The sequence below is a fragment of the Amphibalanus amphitrite genome, unplaced genomic scaffold, assembly GCF_019059575.1.
Source record: "Amphibalanus amphitrite isolate SeventyFive unplaced genomic scaffold, NRLGWU_Aamphi_draft 001560F_arrow, whole genome shotgun sequence".
NCBI classification, from domain to species: domain Eukaryota; kingdom Metazoa; phylum Arthropoda; class Thecostraca; order Balanomorpha; family Balanidae; genus Amphibalanus; species Amphibalanus amphitrite.
In genome coordinates, this window is record NW_024883053.1 from 4279 (window position 1) to 26646 (window position 22368).

The 22368-nt window shown below is 51.0% G+C and overlaps 1 protein-coding gene across 1 annotated transcript; it reads left to right on the plus strand.

Annotated features, from left to right (window-relative positions):
- The first annotated feature begins 2658 nt into the window (after nt 1-2658).
- On the plus strand, nt 2659-15382 carry LOC122373838 (sphingosine 1-phosphate receptor 4-like). The gene is made up of 4 exons (XM_043352214.1): nt 2659-2684; nt 3007-3146; nt 5234-5546; nt 13614-15382. Exons 1-4 carry the CDS (start codon nt 2659-2661, stop codon nt 13690-13692), a joined length of 558 nt encoding a protein of 185 aa, XP_043208149.1. The 3' UTR covers nt 13693-15382.
- The last annotated feature ends 6986 nt before the right edge of the window (nt 15383-22368 follow it).

Sequence of the window (22368 nt, forward strand, 5' to 3'; positions counted from 1 at the left end):
CAGTAGGTACTTACCATAGAAGTGCGGAGGCCAAAATGTCACAGTTGACTTCGTTCTTTGGACGACAGATGCAGCATTTGTTTTTTATTTGTTTGTTTTTCTTTCGCGTTAAGTTCTTCATTGTGTTCAGCAAAGCAGTGTTGGGGCCCTAGTAGCTAGACGTGTCGCAGTGTATGTACCGGGAAAAAGTAGGGGAGAGTGGGGTGGGTTGTATCAGTTTTTACTCCGAGACCCATAACCTCGTAACTATCCGTGATAAACTCATTATTTCCATACTATCTCCTTCCTTGATTCTTCTGCTTTTTTGTGCCAAGTAACTTTTCCGCTACCTCTACCAGTTTTTCTTCTACAGTCTGCCGAATAGAACAATGTTTTTGATACAACCTGCCCCATGGCTTGGGTGAGTTGTATCACATGGTGGGGTAATTTGTATCACTAGGTATTTCACGTTTCAGGGAGTGTGCTTGCTACTGGTTTTACTGGTTTTGAGCATAACAACAATATTAAATGGGGTTGATACAATGTATATGCTCAAAGGCTTCACTTTTATTCGACCAAACTTAGGTCAATGCAATCCGAACGAAACATCGAAACGAACGAAACATCAACAGACTAGACGCAAAAGTGGCCCGTTAAGAGCAAAGAAGCCAACACATTGTGCCAAAATGGAACGAGTATTGACTAGCTACCTACAAACGCGAGCCAGGGCTTAGCTTTCGCGATCAAAAGCAGCATACCCATACATACATACATGTTACAACATACCCCACCCGGCTCTGATACAACATGTACCTCGCCGCCATCTTGGAAAAACATCCTCGTGCTCAAAAACAGCGGACAGCTGGAGAAATCCATTTTCACTCACGCAGCCTTAGAACCTACCCTCACCACCGCTACGGAGATCTTTCAAATTCGTGCACATCTAAATGTCCAAAACACACATTTTCTTGCAACTTATTTTTTTAGAATGACATTAAAAAAACATAAAATCGGCTCTCACCTCGAGACGCGTCCACCCAGCCACACGACAGAACAGGGAAAGATGGCGCCCGGAAAACCTCGTCGGCTGGTCGTGTCACGAGCGCCATCAATTGGATAAGTTTCGCACAATTCGCCCTGATACAACTTGGACATGATACAACTCTCCCCGCTCTCCCCTAACATTTACATTGGAATGCTAAATCTCAATGCACCTGATCAGAACCACTACGAAGAAATCCTATTAGGTACCTACGGCTTCGTGGACTGTACATTTGCCCGAAAACTGCCATCAGGCAGTGAATGGTTGGCATCACTTCACTTTTACAGAGCCCTACATGGAACCAAGATGAAATGGAAAGGACCACCTGAATGTCATGCATAGGCGGCGGAGTGGGGAGGGCACCGGGGCACCGTGCCCCCCTTTGATTTTGACATTTTAACATTAACCCTATGGGCTTTGCACGGAAAGAATGGGACCAAAAGTCGGCAGTGCCCCCCCCCCCCTAATTGAAGGTGTTCCGCCGGTACTGATGTCATGTGGATTCTATTGCTTGTATTTTCATTGCGTGCCTATGGCATTATGGCTGCTATCATCAGCTGCACGTTGCATTGAAACCTGGCTACCGACTTAAAACCTGGCTCAATAGAAGTTAACGGAATTCATGTCTTCAATTAGTCGTCACTTTTCTCATCCGTGCACGCTATTTCACACAAACGATGGAGATGTTTGACGCAAGTCTGTGTTGTTACTCCTTCCAGGCTAAGGTTCGCTATCTCGTTAAAGATAGCTGAAATTGTGAATTTGTGTGGCATGCCATAAGAAAATAAGCCTTTTGTTCGATAGAAACTCTGACCTTTGGTTCAATCAGAAGTTTTAGCGCTGCTTGCATTTTCAGGCCATCATGTCAGATCACTGACCTATGACGTCATGCATGAACTTTTGCACTCTCCAAAAATATCGCAGCCTTGCAACGCTGACAATTCACACAGCATACTTTTCTGACCATCATTGGATTGCAATGCATTTCTTGGATTCTTTCAACTTAGGCCTCTTTACGTATTTAATCGACATCTGCATCAAGCTTTTGTCGACATATCCACGGCACTTCCGACTGTGACCTTCCAGCTGCAGTGTTAGTTATCCCACTCTGTCCTGATAGAGACTCTGCCGTTTACCTCGTAAACGGCGTCGGGTACAGAGTCTGAGATTTCATTACGGCGCCCGAGTGCGCCAGATTTGGTCCCTCAAATGGTCGTCCAAACGGGCCTTATTAGCCGCGCCGACTCAGCTAATGGCTGGTTCGCTGAGCGGTGCCGCTGGGCTGCACAGCACTGCGGTACGGGCTGGGACTGGTGACGACGGGCACGGAACGGCGGTCCGCCGGTGGTCAGCGACAGGGAGCTCAGATGGTCCGAGGCATGTGGATATAGATTATAGTTACAATTATATGTTTTACTGATCTTCTTCATGGATCACTAATGCTCGCTGGCTGTCATTATTGAATCATTTATTGACGTACTGGACCTGTTGATATATGTTGACCAATTATTTACAATGGCATTTGCCCGGTGACTGACGAGGACCATTGGTTGTCCACGGATCATGATCAGCGCAGTAATAGCATAGCCATTACCTGATGGCTGTTTTCAGTGATTGTGGATGGTGGCTATATCATGATGCCTGATGATTCGATAGTCCAAAGGCCAGTCACTGACTGATGAACTGGAATCAATGACTGATAAGAACTGCTCACAACTGAGCCACCCAATGGCAACCAAATAACTCAGTACCAGCCTGCTCACTGGCTGCGAAATTTCCGATCAACGCTGCTATGATTGTGATCTCGAATAAAATAAATCCGTCTCAGATTTACATATAAACGCCGATGTTTCTGCGTTTAGTGTTATCTCCATCTTTTTATCGTTTGGGAGTATCAGACGTCTAGGTCTGACATCTGCTGAACGCCTCAGACGCCTGCAGGGACTCAGAGACCGCTGAGCTGACTGTTCTGTTCCGTTTGGTAGGGACCGGCGCCGCGTCAGTACGCACATCCAGCGGATGGAGCGAGAGGGCGTGGAGCGAGTGAAGATGTTCGTCGTCATTGTGATCGCGTACCTGGTGTTCTGGGGGCCGCTGTTCCTGGTCACACTGGCACGGCCCGGAGGTGAGAACCCCGACCGAGAGAGAGAGAGCGTGAGAGCGGGGTGAGACGGGGCACGGGACAAAGGTGAGAACTGATTGCAGGCCTGACCGGCCAACCGAGTCGTGGGGCTGTATGGTGAGTGGTCCAGGCTCGCGCTCTCCACGACTGACTGGCGACTGCTGGTATGAGAGTAACTAGGGCCACGCAGTGAGAAACGAACTGCAGTCTCGCTCGCTCGCTCGCTCGAGTCGGGTGGGAGCGCGGGTTCGGGTGAGAACTGAGAGCCTCCCAGCCGACCAGAGCGGCCGCGGCGCGGACGGGAGGCAGCGCCGGGCGTCTGGCGACAAATTACGACCACTTCTCATCAGCCAGCTATGATCACTTGAGCTGATGTTATTGTGGTAGCTCTGGTGAAGGCTTTTGGCAGCGAGACAGAGCGTTATTTCAACCGTGCGAATGCTGTGTTTCATTAGCTCTGCTCCTAAGACGAAGATAGGTACGCCTAGAAAGCCTAAACGTTCCACTTTCAAGTCAAATACATTGCTACTGGCTGAATGCTGTTCGAATTTAAGCGCGCCAGAGGACTATAAATTTGCAGCCGGCAACATTAGCCCTCGTTCTCCTCTCATATACCGACGTGTCTCAATGTTCTTTCTCCCTCCCTCTCTCTCTTTCTCTCTCTCTCTCTCTCTCTCTCTCTCTCTCTCTCCTCTCTCTCTCTCTCTCTCTCTCTCTCTCTCTCTCTCTCTCTCTCTCTCTCTCTCTCTCTCTCTCTCTCTCTCTCTCTCTCTCTCTGTCTCTCTCTCTCTCTCCGTCCTCTCTCTCTCTCTCCGTCTCTCTCTCTCTCTCTCTCTCTCTCTCTCTCTCTCTCTCTCTCTCTCTCTCTCTCTCTCTCTCTCTCTCTCTCTCTCTCTCTCTCTCTCTCTCTCTCTCTCTCTCTCTCTCTCTCTCTCTCTCTCTGTCTCTCTCTGTCTCTCTGTCTCTCTCTGTCTCTCTCTGTCTCTGTCTCTCTCTCTCTCTCTCTCTCTCTCTCTCTCTCTCTCTCTCTCTCTCTCTCTCTCTCTCTCTCTCTCTCTCTCAGTCTCTCTCTCTCTCTCTCTCTCTCTCTCTCTCTCTCTCTCTCTCTCTCTCTCTCTCTCTCTCTCTCTCTCTCTCTCTCTCTCTCTCTCTCCTAGCTCTCTGTCTCTCCTAGCTCTCTGTCTCTCCTCTTTCTCTCTCTTTCTCTCTCTTCCTCTGTCACTCTCTCCTCCCTCTCCATCTCCCTCTCCCTCTCTCTCTCTCTCTCTCTCTCTCTCTCTCTCTCTCTCTCTCTCTCTCTCTCTCTCTCCCGAGCTAACCTCCAAACATTGCGTCTGACACAGCTCTATAAAAAGCCAGCCATTGAACGGCCCCAAACCGGACAGCGGCTTCCTCCCTTCACGGCACACTCGAGCTCAGCCCAACAAAATATGTTTGTCACTGCGGAAGTGGCTCCCATTAGAGAGTGTTTTTGCGAGCTAACAAAGTTGTACGGCATCGCAAGAGCCAGCCGCAAACCCTAGCCAGTTCTGTTACGTTGCACTCCACATCTGAGTGAATGTCATTTTGACAGCATTCTGTCCTGTACTTGGTAACGTGGGTGTTATGGAGCCGCCCTGTGCGATGGAGCGTCTCTGGTTGGCCCTGTACCCGGCGCCACCTCAGCTGGGTGGCTGCCAGTGGGCCGTGTCACCCAGCCGCTCCTGATGACCCCCGGGGTTGTATCGGACCTGCACTACCCTACTGTCCCGAAGGATAGTGGAAAAAGGTAAATCTATGCAGCGGTACAATTATCTATCATTTACAAAGCAATGTTGAACCAAATGATAGCGTAAGTTTTGCAATGTTGAACCAAATGATAGCGTAAGGCTAGGGGACTGGCAATTTGGTGAATGTTTATTGTGCAGGTTACGAGCTCGGGAAGTTCTTACAACTGTTTCAATTGTGACACCATACTTTGTGTCCTTCGTAGGGTGCGCCAGTGAAGGGAGGCCATGCTGTTCACGTTCACCTCGTCTGTCTGTGCGTGTGCGTGTACGCGTGTGTCTCCGAGTGTCAGTGTGCCGGTGTCCGGTTGACGTATCGGCCAGGCTTCTCCCTGCTGCCGTCAGGGCGGCGCGCCGGTCTGCCCCACGAGGTGACCCTGCATATCGCCTTCGTGCACTCGTTCGTCAACCCGGCGCTGTTTCTTATCCTGCACCGCGGCCTGCGGCGGGCGGCGCTCGACGTGCTCTGCTGCAACTACGGCGGCGTGGGCGGCGCTCACCACGGCGGGCCACCCCCCGGCGACGACCGGCGGTCCAGCCTGCGGCCGCGGCGCTCCGAGTCGGCCTGTAGCCGCAGGGACAGCGTCGAGGAGGAGACGTTCCACTCGTACCCGTCGCTGCACCGCTCCTACCTGCCGTGAGTACTGCTGTATCGCTTCTACCTGCCGTGAGTACTGCTGTATCGCTTCTACCTGCCGTGAGTACCAGCACTGTACCGCTCCTACCTGCCGTGAGTACTGGCAGCTCGCCGCTCCTTCTTTCTGTGAGTACTGACACTATATCGCTCCTCCTTACTGTGAGTATCCGACAACACATCGCTCCTTTTTACTGCGAGAATCAACACTAGACGGACCTTTTCTACCTAGCTTACCGACACTAGACGGTTCCTAGCTGCCGTGAGTACAGATACCACGCCACTTCATTCTATTGGATCGTTGCCGCCGTCTGTGCTGTAATATTCCCTCACCTGCAGTGTCAGCTTTTGGCGCAGCAGCACTTCTCTGCTGTTATACAACGAAAGCCTGTATTGCGGTTGCCTTCTTTGTTTCAATGAATTGTCTCGTTGTGGCCTTTAAAACTAATCTAGCACTGTAGTATGATGCCACTCAACCCCTTATCAGCATTAGGGCCTCTAAAAAATGTCATAACCGACAGGACCAATCTTTGGTATGTCAGATAAATATTCCCATATTTTTTTGTTTTGTAATTTGCAGACATGTGCAGAATCCAATCCCCATGGGCTAACGCTCACGCATTCGTTCAATTATCGTCATAGGGTGGCATCTGTACAGCTGTTTTATACATATGTAGATTCCCAGTCCCCAGTCAATGGAACTATCCATGTCTTCGTTAGGCGCCAGGGCATGGCATTCTCCAGATGCACACCAAAAATCCTCGCCTAAGTTATTCCGCCGTCGTCTCGGCCAGCGCCGAGGCATTACCGCCCGTCCATTATACGGCCTAATGGAGCAGCAAAAGACAAAAGAAACGGCGAAACGGGAGGTAATGGCGCCAGCTAATGCTGTTACCGACCACCTGGACGTGGGATGCATCATTGCGCTGAGCCGACGGGCCGGCCCTCTGTGCCCCCCATCCCTCCCCCTGGGTCCCCCTGTGACCTTTGCCCCCCCCCCCCCCCTGGAGCGTTGGTGTCGCGTCGTCTGCCTGCTCGGTCCAATAACTGTTCAGGCTCCTTTGCAAAATGACCCATAACTGTGCTGGCTCGGCGCCATCAACGTCGGTGTCCGGGATTTACCCATGTGTTGCAGCCGCGTCCCATTGGCGATACAGGGCGGGTGAGCCGGTCCGAAATGGTCAGAGCCCATCGGGCAGCGCTCGCCGGCTGTATGACTGATAGCCAGATCAGCACCGATAGTGGCCTATATTGGCCGGCCCAGTTCAATAGGGTCCGCGGCGGTACATAGCGACGGCAGTCGCACCACCAATGCCAACGGGATATTTGTGCCGTTTTCCGATCATCTAGTCTCATCTGTCATCCGCTTGACCGAACAACTATTTGCGTGAGTTAGATGTATCGAGGGATACTTCAAAGGGTGTAAAAAGCGGAAAGTCTCCCTCGCGATTTCCGGAGATTGAGCTCAAGTCCAATGCATCGCAATCCCCGACTTACATTTTAGTAAAACTCAAAGCATCGCGCGGCTCGGCTGCTCTCACAGTAAGCCGGTCTAAAACTCGTTGCTGGGAAGTTGGCTGCCCGGCTGGATGACATTTCGCAGTCTCCGGGAGCGGGGTCGGCTGGAAGGATGGGTGGCCCGCGGCGCGGTGCTCTCTCTCTCTCTCTCGTTTCCAGCTGCAGTGTAGGCGCTGCTGAGCCGGTTACCTGGCAGCTACCGTGGGCCCGTTGCAATAGTCTCATTAACCCGCGCCCTGCTGGGGGGGGGTGTTTGAACACCCCCTTGTGGTTTTTCGCGAATATCTCAAAAACGGCGGCGCGGAGCGCCGCCGTTTTTGGTACACATTATCATACATCAATTCTACACATGTTGTGAAAATTTCAGACCAAGGTCATTCAAGGTCAGGTCACCAGGTCACTTGAAGTGACCTCACCTCATAAAAACTTTCAATGTCTGTCACAGCTACACCGAGTGACCGATCGCTTTGAAACTTTCAGCGATTGCTAAGAGCAATAGCATGTACAAAATGTATATCTCAGAATTTTGATATCGATGACCTAAGGTCAGGTCAATTTTGCGACCTCCCCATTATAAGTCAATGGGAGAAAAATGAAATGCGCCTCTTTTGGATGAAAGACATTATAAACACTCCCAAACACCGAATTACAAGTGGTTTAGACACACTGAACTTGAAAATGGTGTCCGTGACCCTTGTTTATGCCCTGAGGTCATCTTAGGTCACGAATGGTATCTAACAGTTTTTCGCAAATAACTTTTGATAGAGGCATGCTAGAGCGATGAAAACGCCTTAGATGTGTTCAGCTCGACGATACGGATCGACTGATATGCAACATGACCCTTTCCGGTCAGGTCATGACCTTGACCTGAGGTCAAATTTTCAAGTTGACCTTTCAAGGTCAAGTTATAGTTCATTCGATGCGTCTTGACGAGAGGAACACGATGCCGGTAAAAGTAAGCTCGTACAAGGCTTGGGTCAAAAGTTATTGCAGAAAAAACTGTTTTCGAAAAAATCGGCTATTTTTGCCGTTTTTGCCTCCTGCAGGCAAAACCGTTGACGTTAGGTCAAATCTGAGAGACTTACTCAGAAAGGGCGTTAATAGGGCTATCGAATGCGCTTTTCCGCGGCGCTGTAGCTCTATTGGTTCCCGAGTTATGCGTTGGCTTCTTGGAAATTTTTGACATTCGACCTGGAAATCGGCGAAATTTTGCCTTCAATGACCTCTGGTGACCTGACCTTTGACCTGACCAAAAAATTGACCGAAGTGATTTCGTCATTATTTTTTACGCTCTTTCGAACGCCGCCTTCCGCGTATCGCTACGTGGCCCAGGAGCCGAGTTACAAGGGGGGGTGTTCAAACACCCCCCCAGCAGGGCGTGGAAATCCAGGACCCCCAGCAGGGCGCGGGTTAATGGAAAAGTACAGAGCGCATCTCACAGTGACAGAAACAGCAAAGCATGGTGACGTGCAGAGATTGCGGCTGAAGAAACCCATTTTAGCTGGTCTCTGTTTCGAATCCGCAACTGACAGTGTGCGAGAAATGGAAAGCTAATGAAAAGTGGCGTGGCAAAGCGAAGTGAAACATTTTTAGCGCGTGAGCGAAATTCAACTGGCATGTGGCGTAAATGCTATCGCGATCTTAGTGCGACCTCGGTCGTTGCTGCTGACGGCCCATCGCCAGCCATGGCGCAGGTGTCACTCAGCCGCAGCCCTGGTGGTCACACTCGGGCTTCCCTGCGACCGCTGATACCCACTACCACATATCAATGTCCGTCTCCGTCCCGTCTCCGTCCCGTCTCCGTCCCGTCTCCGTCCCGTCTCCGTCCCGTCTCCGTTCCGTCTCCGCACCGTCTCCAATCCGTCTCCATTCCGTCTCCGTTACGTCTCCATTCCGTCTCCGTTCTGTTTCCGTGTTCTCTTCGCCCCGTCTCTGTTCCGTCTCCATTCCGTCTCCGTCTCCATTCCGTCATCGTATCCGTTTTCTCTCCCCGGCCTGTCCAGCCTCCAAGTATTATCCTTCTCAACTTTATCCTGCTGTCTCATTTATCTTTATTTATCTTTGACACGTCTTTGTCACTTCCTCTTTTGTTACCTTGACACGCCTTCGTTCCGGCTCCATTCTACATGCATCTCGAGCCCCGTTATTTCCATATCCGTTCAGTTGCCGACTCCGCCTGTCTCCATCCTGCTCCTTCTCGTCTCAAAAACGTATCTCCCATCCTTCCCCTATCTCCATCTCCGTCCCGTTCGCATTTACCCACCTCTGCAACACCCAGGCCGTAAGTCGCTGGCTGCACTAAGCGTCCGCTCTCAGCCGGGGACAAGGCGGGTGACGCCCGGGTCGGTCGGCTTACACCGCCGACCGGAGACAAACGAGATTAAAATGCTAAGGTAATTCGGTAGAGCGCGACTGGCGAGGTGGCAGCGTGATGGAGTGGGTCGACCGGAGCTGACCGACGACAAACGACGGACCGGGTCGGCTCTCAGACGTCCTCTCAGACATGCCTATGAATAGTGTGAGCCGCATATGTCTGTGTCAACTTTACAGTCCAAACAGTCACCTGCTATTGATGATGTTGTCAGAATGACCACCTTCTGTCAACATTGGTGTCAAATTGGTTATCGGAATGACTACCCGTTGTTGAATCTGCTGTCAAATCGGCTGTGGTGTCCGTTGAGGCTATCCGCTCTACAATAGTGCCAGTGTCGAATCCCTCCATGGAGTGTGGTTCCCTCCGTCATTGCAACTGGGCGTCCCAGTACGGCGGGTACGCGTTTATCCGCTGCAACTGTGCTTGAGGAGTGGGCGACCGCTGCTGTTCGTGTTGACCAGCTGCGCGGCAGAACTTGGGGGCGATCGAAGCAGTGACGTTCAAAATGACACCCATCTGTGGCGCCGTTCCGATCCCGACCCCAAAGCACAGTCGTTTGCTTATCGTCCGTGGCCAGCGCTGGGCGGGCCGGGATTCTGGTCACGGCGCGACAGCCCCGCCCGGCCGGGGACGCTCGGACTCGGTCAGACGTTATGGAGCCGGAGACGTTATGGAGCCGGCCGGGGAGGGGCTACGGAGGGGGGGGGGGAAGCCTCAGATCCACGGCACCCTGCGGGGCAGTCTGACGCCACGGGTAAGCGTGGATATACTTCAAGACGATACTGTCGCCCCCTGAATATTGCTCTTTTTTCGTGGGCTATCCTTGTGCGAACAGTAATCCTTGAACAGTCTGGCGGTGATCCCCTGACAGTTGGACAGGAATCCTATGACTCTGTAGCTCTGACCCCTCTTGCTGACTCCGGCGGTAACTCTCTGACTGACTTTGACTCTCTCGGCACATATTGACTGGCTCTGACGGTGACTGACACTGACGGCGACTCTGACTGACTCTGGCGGTGGATCTCTAACCGACTCTAACTCGCTCGGCACTGACTGACTGGCTCTGAGCGCGGAGCGCGGCGGTCCCAGCTGCCCGGCGGAACTGTGGCCCATCTCCGCTGATCCATCCGAGCTGGCCGGCCGGGCGGCCGTTCATACTGCGCGCTATGCACACTAAGTAGAGGATTACCCTGCAGAGCCGCGACCAGATGGGCGCGGCCGGCGCGGCACAGCTCTCTGGCACCGCCGCACTGCAACGACCGCTGTGCCCGCCCCCGCCCCCGCCCCCGCCCCCGCCCTGCCGCTCACCCGACCGCGCACGCTGCCGGTTCACCACCCCCGTCCAGCCTAACCGCAGCCATATATTCATCGGAATTCCGCTGTCGGGCGGCGACCGGCCTGTCATGTGCAGGCCGCGCTGCGGTCAGAGTGAGTGCCGGGAGCCCCCGAGCGTGATGGGTTCGGGCCGCGGGCAGCGCGCTCGCTCCGTTACGCAGAATTGGCAGCCGCGCCGTCATCAGTAGCGCGGTCATGACACTTGTCATCGGCGACAGCGTGCCCGGAAATCAGATGGGTGCATGCTTCTGGGCAGACGCCGTTGCTACCAGGGGACGTTTGATGTCATGGGCCGCCCTGTTGAGGGGAGGGAGAAAAGCACTGAATCAGGTTACCAAGCGTAATGGAATGGGCCTGTGAACCTTAGGGCAGAGCTGGACTATTCACAGAGCGACCTCTGAAGACTACTATTTGAAAGAGACTTCAGTGAAGACCAGGGTTTCCACCCAGCAGTTGCCAGCGGGGCGGAGCTGAGTGGTGAGCAGGACTACGGGTTCATCGTCAGTGGGGGTCGGCCCAGCTGCGAGTCGTGTAATTCACTGGGCCGTTGCAGGCTCAGACAGAACACCGGTGCTCGGTCAGTGGGCCAGGCCATGGGCTCTGATGTATTGTTACACAGGGTGCTGGCTATTGGTCTTCCGGTCAGACCGGTATCCACTGCACCTGACATAGCACTGATGTTATGTCGGTAGTCCAAGCAAGGCGCTGATGTTTGTTGGCCGTTGGAGCTGGGCCATGAACAGGGCGCTGACTCTCGGCACTGAGTTTGCTCATCGCTCTGGATCGGGCAGGTTTATTCATTTGCCGAAAGTCCTGCACTATACCTACCTCCTGCCGATCCCTGTCCACCAATATTCCCGTTGATGTGAATATACCGATAACAGGGGTGACGGTCGAAGGATTGAACCGATCAACTGATGGTGGGTTTGTAGGCTGAGGTCACACTGACGTCCGAGGGCAGCCATGACAGATGCCAGACCCTGTTTCAATCCATAGTCTCAGTGATCTATGAATGATTCGAAGGCAACGATGACACACCCTGTAAGAGTGGTCATACTTCATAAAAATTGGTTGGTTTTTTATTACAACCATTTTTATTGCAGCCGCAGTGTTCCTTGTTCCTCAGAAAAAATATATTTATTTTCAAGGTGAAATATTGTACCTACCTCACTCAAAAACGCATCCATTGAATATTTCGGGGAAATGTTGATTGAGCATAGGAAAAATTGCATTGACTCAGACCTCAGTTTCATGCTGTCGGTGGTCATAATAGTTATTAATTATTTTATACACGATACCATCAATTATTGTTCCCAAGATCGCAAGCTTATTTATCCTAAAATATTGATTATATGACCGATAATATAAACTACCGATAACTCAGTACCTAATCACTCAGTTGTCACCAACGATAAAGACCAGCCGCGTGACCTTGGCCTCGGGATCGTATAAGGTTATTGAGGTTATGGAGTTTCTCGATGTTTTACTGCTAACAGCTGTGCCATGTCATATCATAAAACTTCTGTCAATCGTGTATTAGTTCCATGCGAGTGTAATTGGCTTCATCCAGCTGACAGACTCAATTTCGTCGTCTATCGGTTTGTGAAAAATGTTCCTACGTGAAAGATGCTAGCAGCTACCTATAGCGCCAACTCGTGCACTTGCGTTCGATGAGCCCAGCAATGTCTGCCGTCTGGTATCTTCTTTGTTTCGTCTACTGTACTGTACTTTGCTGTAATACACTGTTTGTGGCTGACTGGCTGGCTGGGTGGCTGCCTGTGGCCTGTCTGATTTGTCCGACTCACTGGTCTGGTCTGTCGGATGAACATCTGTTCGGTCAGCCATTATAATCGGGAGGCTCCCGCTGCACCAAATCAACAGTCTCCGATGGCTTCCGAGGCGACGATCTCTGTTGATGAAATACTAACAAGATGTGACATCAAAATGAGATTTCCGACGATTTGTTGACCATCTATCAGCACTTCATTTCGACGACTTCTAGGAGCTGGGCGCTGGAAAATCAAATGACTTGACATGGATATTTGATATTGCAAACGTCGGCAGTTGTGCCCGCAAGATAAGATGCATCAGCATACGAATAGGCTGCTAGCACGCTGTTGTCGGGTTGTCAGTTGCACGCCTGGTATCCCGTTGGTTTACCACACAGACGCTTTTATGTAATTGACTTTTACATTGATAGTTGATACGATTGACTTTAGTCTGTGTCTACTATTGTTACGGCGTGACCTCAGTCTGTCACCTCAGTGCAGCATGTTGTCAGTACTCGGTAGGTGACTTCCGCTGCATCTTTCCGCGGCCGGTGCGCGGTGGAGAAACGTGCCTTCGGATGGTCGATGCGGTGGCACGCGCCGGGACGACAGCCAATTGGGAGCTCTGTATCACCGGAAAGGATGACGGAACTGGAGTAATGACACGGCTGTCTCCGTAACGGGGTCACCATTGACCGAGCGCTGGGTCGGAGCTGATGTAGTGGCGATCGGTTTGACTTAGGAGGCTGTCATTTGGACAGACCGAACCGTGGTAGAAGTGTGAGACAAAGCTGCCGCCAGGAAATGCTCGAAATGCTCAGGACTGTTTAAGCTGGTCATGTAGGCTCGATTGCATTTTGCATTTGCGAATGTCTTACGTGCTAAGTATTTTCTGAGTTCAAACGGAACTATCTGCAACGCCGAGGTGTACTCGTGAAATATTTTCCGGTATCCATTCCCGGTATTACTGCAGACCGTCTCAATAATCCCACTCGATGTGTTTCTCCATCTCCCCCTCCCCGGCGTTGTCTGCTCTGCTCACCTGACGCCACGTGTGTCCGTGTCTGTTCACAGGGACTCGGCCGGTGCCGGCAGCAGTCGCGGCTGTCACGACCAGCTATCGGTCCACTCGGGCGCCGGATTCAACATCTGAGAGGGGCCGCGGCAGCCGGCGCCGCCCCCGCCGTTCACCATGCACGTGTGAGTGGGTCGCTGCCGCCCCCGGCCGGCTGTGAGAGGGTCGGCTGCCGCTCCCGGCCGGCTGTGAGAGGGTCGGCTGCCGCTCCCGGTCGGCTGTGAGAGGCACCGGCTGCCGCCCCCGGCCGGCTGTGAGAGGGTCGGCTGCCGCTCCCGGCCGGCTGTGAGAGGCGCCGGCTGCCGCCCCCGGCCGGCTGTGAGAGGGTCGGCTGCCGCTCCCGGTCGGCTGTGAGAGGCGCCGGCTGCCGCCCCCGGCCGGCTGTGAGAGGGTCGGCTGCCGGCCCCGGTCGGCTGACGCTCCTGGTCGGCTGTGAGTGGTGCCGGCTGCCGCCCCGGCCGGCCGCGGCGGTGCGGCGCGGGCGCTCAGTGCCGCTCACAGCCCGTCGCCGCGCCGGACAGTGACCCGCTAGGGTTGACCCACGCCCCACTGCCCCATCCCCACCCCACCCCCACCCAGTCCACCTCCGACGGCCGTCAGGGCAGCGATCTGTGGTCTGGTAAAGGGTTCATGACCCTGACCCGTCTCATACCCAATCAGTTTTGTAACATGTTCGAAGGCTGAGCCCACGAAGGTGCTATCGATGCGCGGCGGCCGGATGAGTGGCAATGTGCAATGGACGGCCGGATTCAGAGGCTATTTTAATGTGAGTGAGTGATGAGTATATGACAGTGCGTATCCATCACCATATGAACAGATGGCCGTGTACTGCCACGGGAGTATTTAGCTCTTTACGTGTATGAAAGATGAACAATCTGTGTCGGCCCCCTATGGTGCCCAATGCGATACTGCTGGCACTGATTACGACGTAATAATTATGTCAATGCCCGTACTTTCCTTCGACAATCACTGTTGAATTGCTGTATATAGCGTGCTAGAGCAGATAGTTTCTTCTGGTATGTGTTTTGCTTCTATGTAGCTGGTAATAGGATGCGTACCTAATTTATCAAGTATATCAACATCGATTGAAACCTTTCAGTGCAACCCAAATAGATAACCGTTAGAACTTTGCTATTTGCAGACAATGCAATGTATCATGGAAGCTCAGAATGTATCCGAGACGCTTTGGATACGTTCAACTCGTACTAAAGGGAATGGTGCTCTGCCAAGGATATGACCCATGTAGGCAATGGTGTGGACGTGACCTCACGCTGGTAGTTATGTATGACGTCATCGCGTCACTACCCTGTGATGGTTGATTGGGTGATAGATTCTCGTGTCAAACAATCTCAGTGGTACCCCGCGCGACGGTTTCAGCGTTGCGACGGTGTTTGACGGTGTTACTCATAATTCTAGAGTTTATGATGTCCGGCATGTTGGATATGTTCGATGTCGCGCTTCGCCCGTTATTGCGTGTGGCCGTGGGTCGGGTGACTGGAGGCTGCCCCTCTCTCCCAATAGCTGTCTACCGCCCTAATGACGTCACCCGATCGTCACCGGTGACGTCATATGTGTGTTGCGATGCGGTGGTTCACTCTGACAAATGCTCAATCCCTGGGTGGGCGCGCCGGTTTGTGGCGTCGTTTTTCCACGACGGGCCGTGTCTGCAGGTGTCGGTACCGGCGTCAGACGACGAAGCGTCGCTCGTGCCGGGAGACTGGGTCCGTTGCCCGCCGACTGTCCCCCCAATAAACGGCCCATGTACACGGAGGTGTGGATGGGATGGAGGATTGGACGGGAGGTCGGTCTCGGACGGTATACATACATAGATTGAGAGGCAGTAACCTAGCTGACTTGGGTAACGACTGACATGACAGACGGCCGTATGGTTAGGGTTAACATTATTACACTTTTCCCACTCCACTGGCAACCCTGCTGGGCAAATACACCACGGGCTGACCCTTTCCAACCCTCAGCCGCCCCCGGCACTGTCACCTCGGGTCGGCCACATGACCGGCCACAGGTCACGGGTGCACCTGTACTGGCCGGTTCAGTGTGGATCTGAGAAGGGCCGGCTGGACGAGTGCCGGGGAGGCAGTGTCCGGCGGTGTGAGGGGACGGTTAGTGCCGTGATGTCAGTACAGCAGACAGGCGAGGTGGACACGGAAGTCACGGTGCCGCGGTAGTGTGAGCTGGTGCTATACATCGTCAGGTGTGTCCGCTGAGGAGACGGCCAGGTTACGTCTCGCAGTCAGCCGGAGGATGAACAAGAGAGCTTCCCATCCAGCGTCCGACGCGAGAGGTGAAGGTGAGTTGTCCAGCGAAACAATGCTGCGCCTACCACCAGGCTGCTGTGCTCTGCCCTCTCTCACATCAGGGAACCATTTTCCCACAAGCATACAAATTGCGTCGTTAAGTCGTACCTACATTTTGTACAGTTGTATAGGTAAATAGGTACGGCGGCATAAAAGGCTGAGCTAGGGCCATGGCACTGGGTGGGACGTGGGGTAGCGTTAGCTGTCGCCAAACCCGGGGCAATCAATGCCCGGCCACTTGAATCCACGATGTCTAACGTGGTGCACCATCTGCCGTCGAGTATATGCGCATTTAAGTTTTTTCGCCTACTTCAAAGAGACATTCTAATGCTATTCCTATGAGGGATAGATTCTAGAATAGCAATGTTTCCTCATATTGCTGAACTTTTTACGGAACCCACACCCTTAATTATGCTGGGCGAGACGGAATTGCGTTATTTTATTTTGGTTGCAGGAGAGCCCACCCCTCTGCTATAATTCCCGTTTCGCGGCAGGTGAAGCACATTTGTACCTTAGGCAGCCGACTTAAGTTAGCGGGAACTCGGAACGACTAGCCATTTCATAAATACGGCGGTGGCATGTACGGCCATTGCCCCTGAACTCGTTGCAATGCATTTTCGAGGAGATCGCCATAACGTAAAGAGCCTCTAAAATGATGTTAATCGTCGCCCACGGGCCATTGCTTTCAAGGAACTAGGAAGCTATGCGTCGAGGGACCCTACTGAAAACGAGCGCGTCTTGCAGTTTTGAGAAGCACCGTGCAGGGACAAACCTGAACGAGCCAACACGTTTCGGAGCTGCCCAAGCGTGCCCGTGGGCTATGCAAAATGGAAGATACGATTTCGTTTCTGGCACTTCCGCACTGCCATTCCCCCATGAGCAACATAAACAGCATCATCTGACTGCCGATGCTGCCCCACCGCAGATTGCAGATCACGGGCCCAGCGGCGGTTGGGCGCTGTGAAATACCACGACCTTCCCACGGGCCCGGCGGGGACTAAGGGGGCCTGTACACCCGGAATGAATGGCCGCTGGGTCGCAGCGAGCCGCTACTTATCATGTAACTATCGAGCTGCATCGGGCCGCGGTCGGGTGGCGGGGGCGCTGGCCAGCTCTCCGACAATACGCCAACATCGATCGGGAAGAGGGCTGGCCGGCCACCGCCTGACGGCTCCTCTGTGACCCGCGACTGCGGCGGCCGCCGGAGAGCGATACACGCCGGAGAGCGATACACCCGGAGAGCGATACACGCCGGAGAGCGATACACCCGGAGAGCGATACACCCGGAGAGCGAAACACCCGGAGAGCAAAACACGCTGGAGGGCGTTCCCTGGCGGCCAAAGCTCTCGCCACTACCATCCCGAGCTGCTACCATCGAGCTGTGTGTCATCTGACGCGCGACGCGTGCTCTGCGCGCTGCGCAGCCACGACATCGGGGCACGGGACACTCGATACTGGAAGAGGAGCCGTGGTGCGGGCGCCGGTGCCAACTGCCAGCTGCCAAAAGCGGCGTCTGAGTGCCACATCAAGCCTCCCTGTTCTTGGGAGAGACGAGTTTCTGTCACTCCGGCCCGCCCCCGCCCTGTCTGCGACACGTTCATCGCATATTCAACGGACGGAAACGGGATGCAACGTCCTGCAATGATAAAGCCGAGACGTCTGAATCAGGTGGACGTTAGAGATGCTAAAGTCCGTCTTTACATTGCAATTGTCGAGGCGACACTGGAATTTAATTAGAAAAAGTTAATGAAAATAAAGGACTGAATTACCACGGCATAAAATTGACCTTGACCTTGACTCTGACCATGACATCTGAACATCGTCGAATAGCATGTTCCATGATAGGTGGGAGGTAAGATTAGCAAAAACACACCGAAATCAAGGTGTCGAAAGCTCACAAGACCCATAGCCAACGCAAAATGTTGAGTAGTACCTATTGGTCAGTTGGGTCATGACATGACCTGAAAAACAAGGTTATTGCATTTTAGGCTTGCTGAATTTGCTTTTCGTGAAGTTTTTTGACTGATTTTTTTTTGTAAAAGCTTCTCAGATTATGATCTCATGTAATAGGGACACACAAACCAATCGGTGCACAACCAGTATACATAGACATACACACACAGACACACATAGACAATAGACATGCAAACACATATCATTGACCTTAATCTAGCTTGACCTGGAATGACCACATCCAGTAAAATCCTAGTCGGATAGTGTGTCAAAGAGCTGTTCTAGCTGGCTTGGCACCACAAACGGCAGCGCCATCGGTATATGATGGGCACCGCACGTGATATTCCAACGGTGGCCCCAAACAAACAGCAACATTTGTAGTTTGAAACGACCTGGAAGGTCAATGATTGACCTAATGAGGTAAAATTGGGTACCATTGGATTCATATCTTCCCAAAGAATTTGTTGGTCTTTACCGCAAAGCTCTATCTCCAGCAGGAACGAAATGGCGCGGGGGGTGGCAACCCCCTTCACCATGTGCGTTCTAGGATGGGAAAATGGCATGTGCGGGCGAGGGTTAATGCACTGTGTGACTACGTGGTTGTTATGTGACCCCAAAAAAACCAACGAAGTCGATATGTCATAATGCCAGGCTATTATAATTAAGAATAGGTATTCACTTCTTATCCCGCGCCCCACTGGGGGGGGGGGGGCTATTCATAGCCCCCCTCCCGTTTTTCTGCAATAACTTCCAAACCGCTTGACGTATCAACGCCAAACTTTCAGTACCTTCGGCTGCATCAATTTGACACCTTGTGCCAAAATATGAACTTCGTAGCTACCATAGGTCAGCCGGAAATGACGTCAGAGTGACGTCATGTTCGGCCGATTTCTACGCAAAACATTGAACCACGGCAATCGCTCCCAAGAGCTCGGTTTTTAAGCTAGATCCAATTTCTTTGCATGAGAGGACTCAAAATGCATAGCGCTATCAAACTGCTATCTCGGATTTTCAAAAATTTGAAAATTTCGAAAATTTTATATAATAAAATTCAAAATTTATATTTTCATATTTTTCATTTTTTTACTTTTCGAAAAAAAAAAACAGAATACATATGATAGAACGCATGCTTATGACTAACTCTAGCAAGTTTTAGCTAAATATCTTCAAAAAATGGCCAAGTTATACGCATTATTGCAAAAAATCACAATAATTAATTTTTCAAATCAATTTTTCAGTACGTCTTTGACATTGTACACCAATATAAGTAGCATCATCGTGTTTCTGAGCTCAAACTGCATCCAATAGACACCTTTTTTGTTGAAAAATTTTAACTTTTAAATTTGACCTTTTTGACCTGAAAGTGACCTGAAAGTGACTGACCTAAGCAAAATTCGACTCAAAATGACCTCTAATGACATAGACGACATCAAATTCGAAATCTATGGCCTAAATGGACCATAAAACATGTGTCACGTGACCGACGCATGATATAATATTTCCGTGACCTGTGATGACCTGACCCTGACCTGAAAATAAAAGTACAAGTTTGATGCCCTCAGGGTATCTAGAGCATCTGTTCACGAGTGTGTATACCAAATATGAGCCTGATCTGACTTGTAAGACGGCGGCCAGAGCCCAAAATGTGAACAAACCAAAATGCTAATAGTTATTACTTTGACCTGACCTGTGACGTCATCGGTGACCTTGAGGTCACTGAAATTAGGTTTCGATCGACAGTTTTTCCGGGGCTATCAGATGCCGTTTGAATTTCGACGATCGGCCCAGTAGTTTCGGAGTTAGGAGGGGGCTATGAAGAGCCCCCCAGTAGGGCGTGTTATACGCAGACCCCAGTGGGGCGCGGGTTATGCCCCTGCTTTTTTTCAACAGCGTGAAAATTTCGTCAAGATATCTCACAATCCTTGTGGCACAGTTTCCCATTATACTTTTTTTGCTTATTAGGTATATCAATAAGTAAGCTTTTATCTTTGAAGATTTACACAGTAAACATACATGCCCTTATGAGTTTGTGGTTGTGAGAAATAAAACGGATATAAATGAGACAGATGGAAGCGAGAGCCCGTTATTAAAGAGTGACCATCTCACCTTAACATTAGTTTGAAGTTGAGATAGCCACATTCGGGTCCCTGGCCTGCAATTACCGGTTTGGCCACTCACAACATCGAGAGATGTTTTAACTTGGAGATATCTAAGTTCAAAGTTGCGGTTTTAGAATTCTAAGGGGCTAATGCATTTGAATGCCCCCCCCCCTGGAATTGGTGACGTCAGCGCAGATCTAACGACTTTTAAATCAAGTACTAAAACTCTTACACAAACCTTATACAAACCTTTAGGGGAGAGTGGGGCACATTCGTGCATGGGGAACATTCGTTTTCAGCAGTTTATGGGAATACGAGTGACTGCACGAGCTCAAGGTAATTTATGGAAATATGTCTATCATTGCCGCCATTCGTTCACCGTAGAAGACAACACTGTTCCTGCTGTCATGCTTGATAAAAACGCAAATTTGTAATATTCGTGAGCTTTCCAAACTTTTCTCATATCATCCATTTTCGTGATCCTGACTCGGAAATGCATGGTTCAGCTTTTCAAAATTGGGGGCGAAGAAGCTCACTCTATTCAGGGAACTACTGCAAACTTGTTTGTTGAAAAAGTGTCATTTTTTCAACAAGAAATTTTGAAATATATTACAAATAACGTTGTGGGGCAGGTTCGTGTATGCACTGCCTGGGGGCACATTCGTGCATTCTTTTTTTTTAGTTTTTGCGATTTATGACTTTATCTGTGGTAGGTTTCACTAATGACGCTCGCCTGACTCAGTCTCGGCTGCTTGCGACGTCGTGACGAGTAATTAACGCGAACTTGGCGATGCCACGGAGGCCGGCAGTTGGCACATTCTTTTTGGCCAGCCCATTCTTTCTACATATGTTGTGCAATGCATTCTTGTCGAAAGGAATCAAGTGAAATGACCCCCTGCCAATTTCCTTTGGTAAATTTTTGGTAATGCCCGGCAATTTCTCGAACTTTGCAGGGTGCACGGACGTGCCCCATCCCTTGCACGAATGTGCCCCATAGGTGGGGTTGTTTCGTGCAAACGTTCAGAGTTATAAAAAGTCATTTTTTTCTAATAGAAACAATAATTTTAGAGGATAACTTTTACAGAGGAAAAATATCTGCAATAGTTCCTTTCCATACTACAATCAACAATTTTGCCGTTGCACTAACCAAAGAACAGATATATGGATTTATCCATTTTTAAGCACGAATGTGCCCCACTCTCCCCTACCTTACGACTTACGTGTACACATAGGTATATACTGCTTTGCGTGCATCATTTGCCGTATTTTTAAGATACTAAATTATTGCTTCCAAATGACGTCATAGGAACAGCGGAGGCTCCAAAAAGTAAATACAAGTAAAAGTCTAATATCTAAAAAACAAACAAACAGATGAATATTTTTCGGCGAAATTTTGTAGAAATTCGTTTTTGCTCTTTCTGAACCACGGTACATCACTTTCGCATTGATTTTTTGAATGCGAGAGGGATTGACGACACCGTTCGTTTGCGCTTCAGCCTCCTTATTCTTATCTTCCATAATTATAAATGAACGACCTGATGACGAAATACATTCGTTTAACAAATACTACTCGAATTCCAATGAGCCAATTCATTCAAAGTGTGAACTGTTATGACCAGTGACCACTACAAAGGCTGACACAGAACCGTAACCGAACTGTAAGTGGCTCGGCACATCAGCCCCATTCCTGCGATCGATGCGCGGAACCCCAGCTCTCGGACACACCACCCCACCAGTGCCTGCCTCCCGACAGCTCGGGACGATTGTCCCCAGCCAAATATCCTGTCACGCATCCTCAGAAATTGTTTGCGGCCATATCCGATTACGGTGTTTACCATCTTTCGCCTCTGTGTGTCTGCCTGCCTGGCTGGCTTCCTATCTGGCTGGCTGGTTGTCTGGTTGGCTGGTTGCTTGTCTGGATGGTTGGCTGGATGGTTGATTACTCTCTCTCTCCCTCTCTCTCTCTCCCTCTCTCCCTCCCGCTCCCCTTCTCTCTTTCCCTATCTCTCTCTCTCTCTCTCTCTCTCTCTCTCTCTCTCTCTCTCTCTCTCTCTCTCTCTCTCTCTCTCTCTCTCTCTCTCTCTCTCTCTCTCTCTCTCTCTCTCTCTCTTTCCCTCTCCTATATATTTTGCCATCCATCTGCCTGTTTCAATTTCCTGCTCGTCTACTATCGTTACCGTCTCCTGTTTCTTCCCAATATCACACCCCTGTCTGACGGCCTCCAGTTCAGTCGCCCAAATAAAGTCTCTGCGACAGTCAGGGCGCCTTTGCAGCGCTACTGCACTGAACGGGACAGATACTTGGAGCTTATTTAGCTGGTTCAGTAGCACGCATTTACTTGAAATGTGCGTTATAATGTCCTGCTTTTGAAAATACGAGTTCAACGC

Excerpts from the sequence above, each read along its gene's own strand:
- LOC122373838 (XM_043352214.1), top strand. The coding sequence starts at position 2,659 with ATGCCTGATGATTCGATAGTCCAAAG. Across the intron at positions 2,685-3,006 it reads GATGATTCGATAGTCCAAAG|GGACCGGCGCCGCGTCAGTA; the intron begins GCCAGTCACTGA and ends TCCGTTTGGTAG. Across the intron at positions 5,547-13,613 it reads CTGCACCGCTCCTACCTGCC|GGACTCGGCCGGTGCCGGCA; the intron begins GTGAGTACTGCT and ends GTCTGTTCACAG.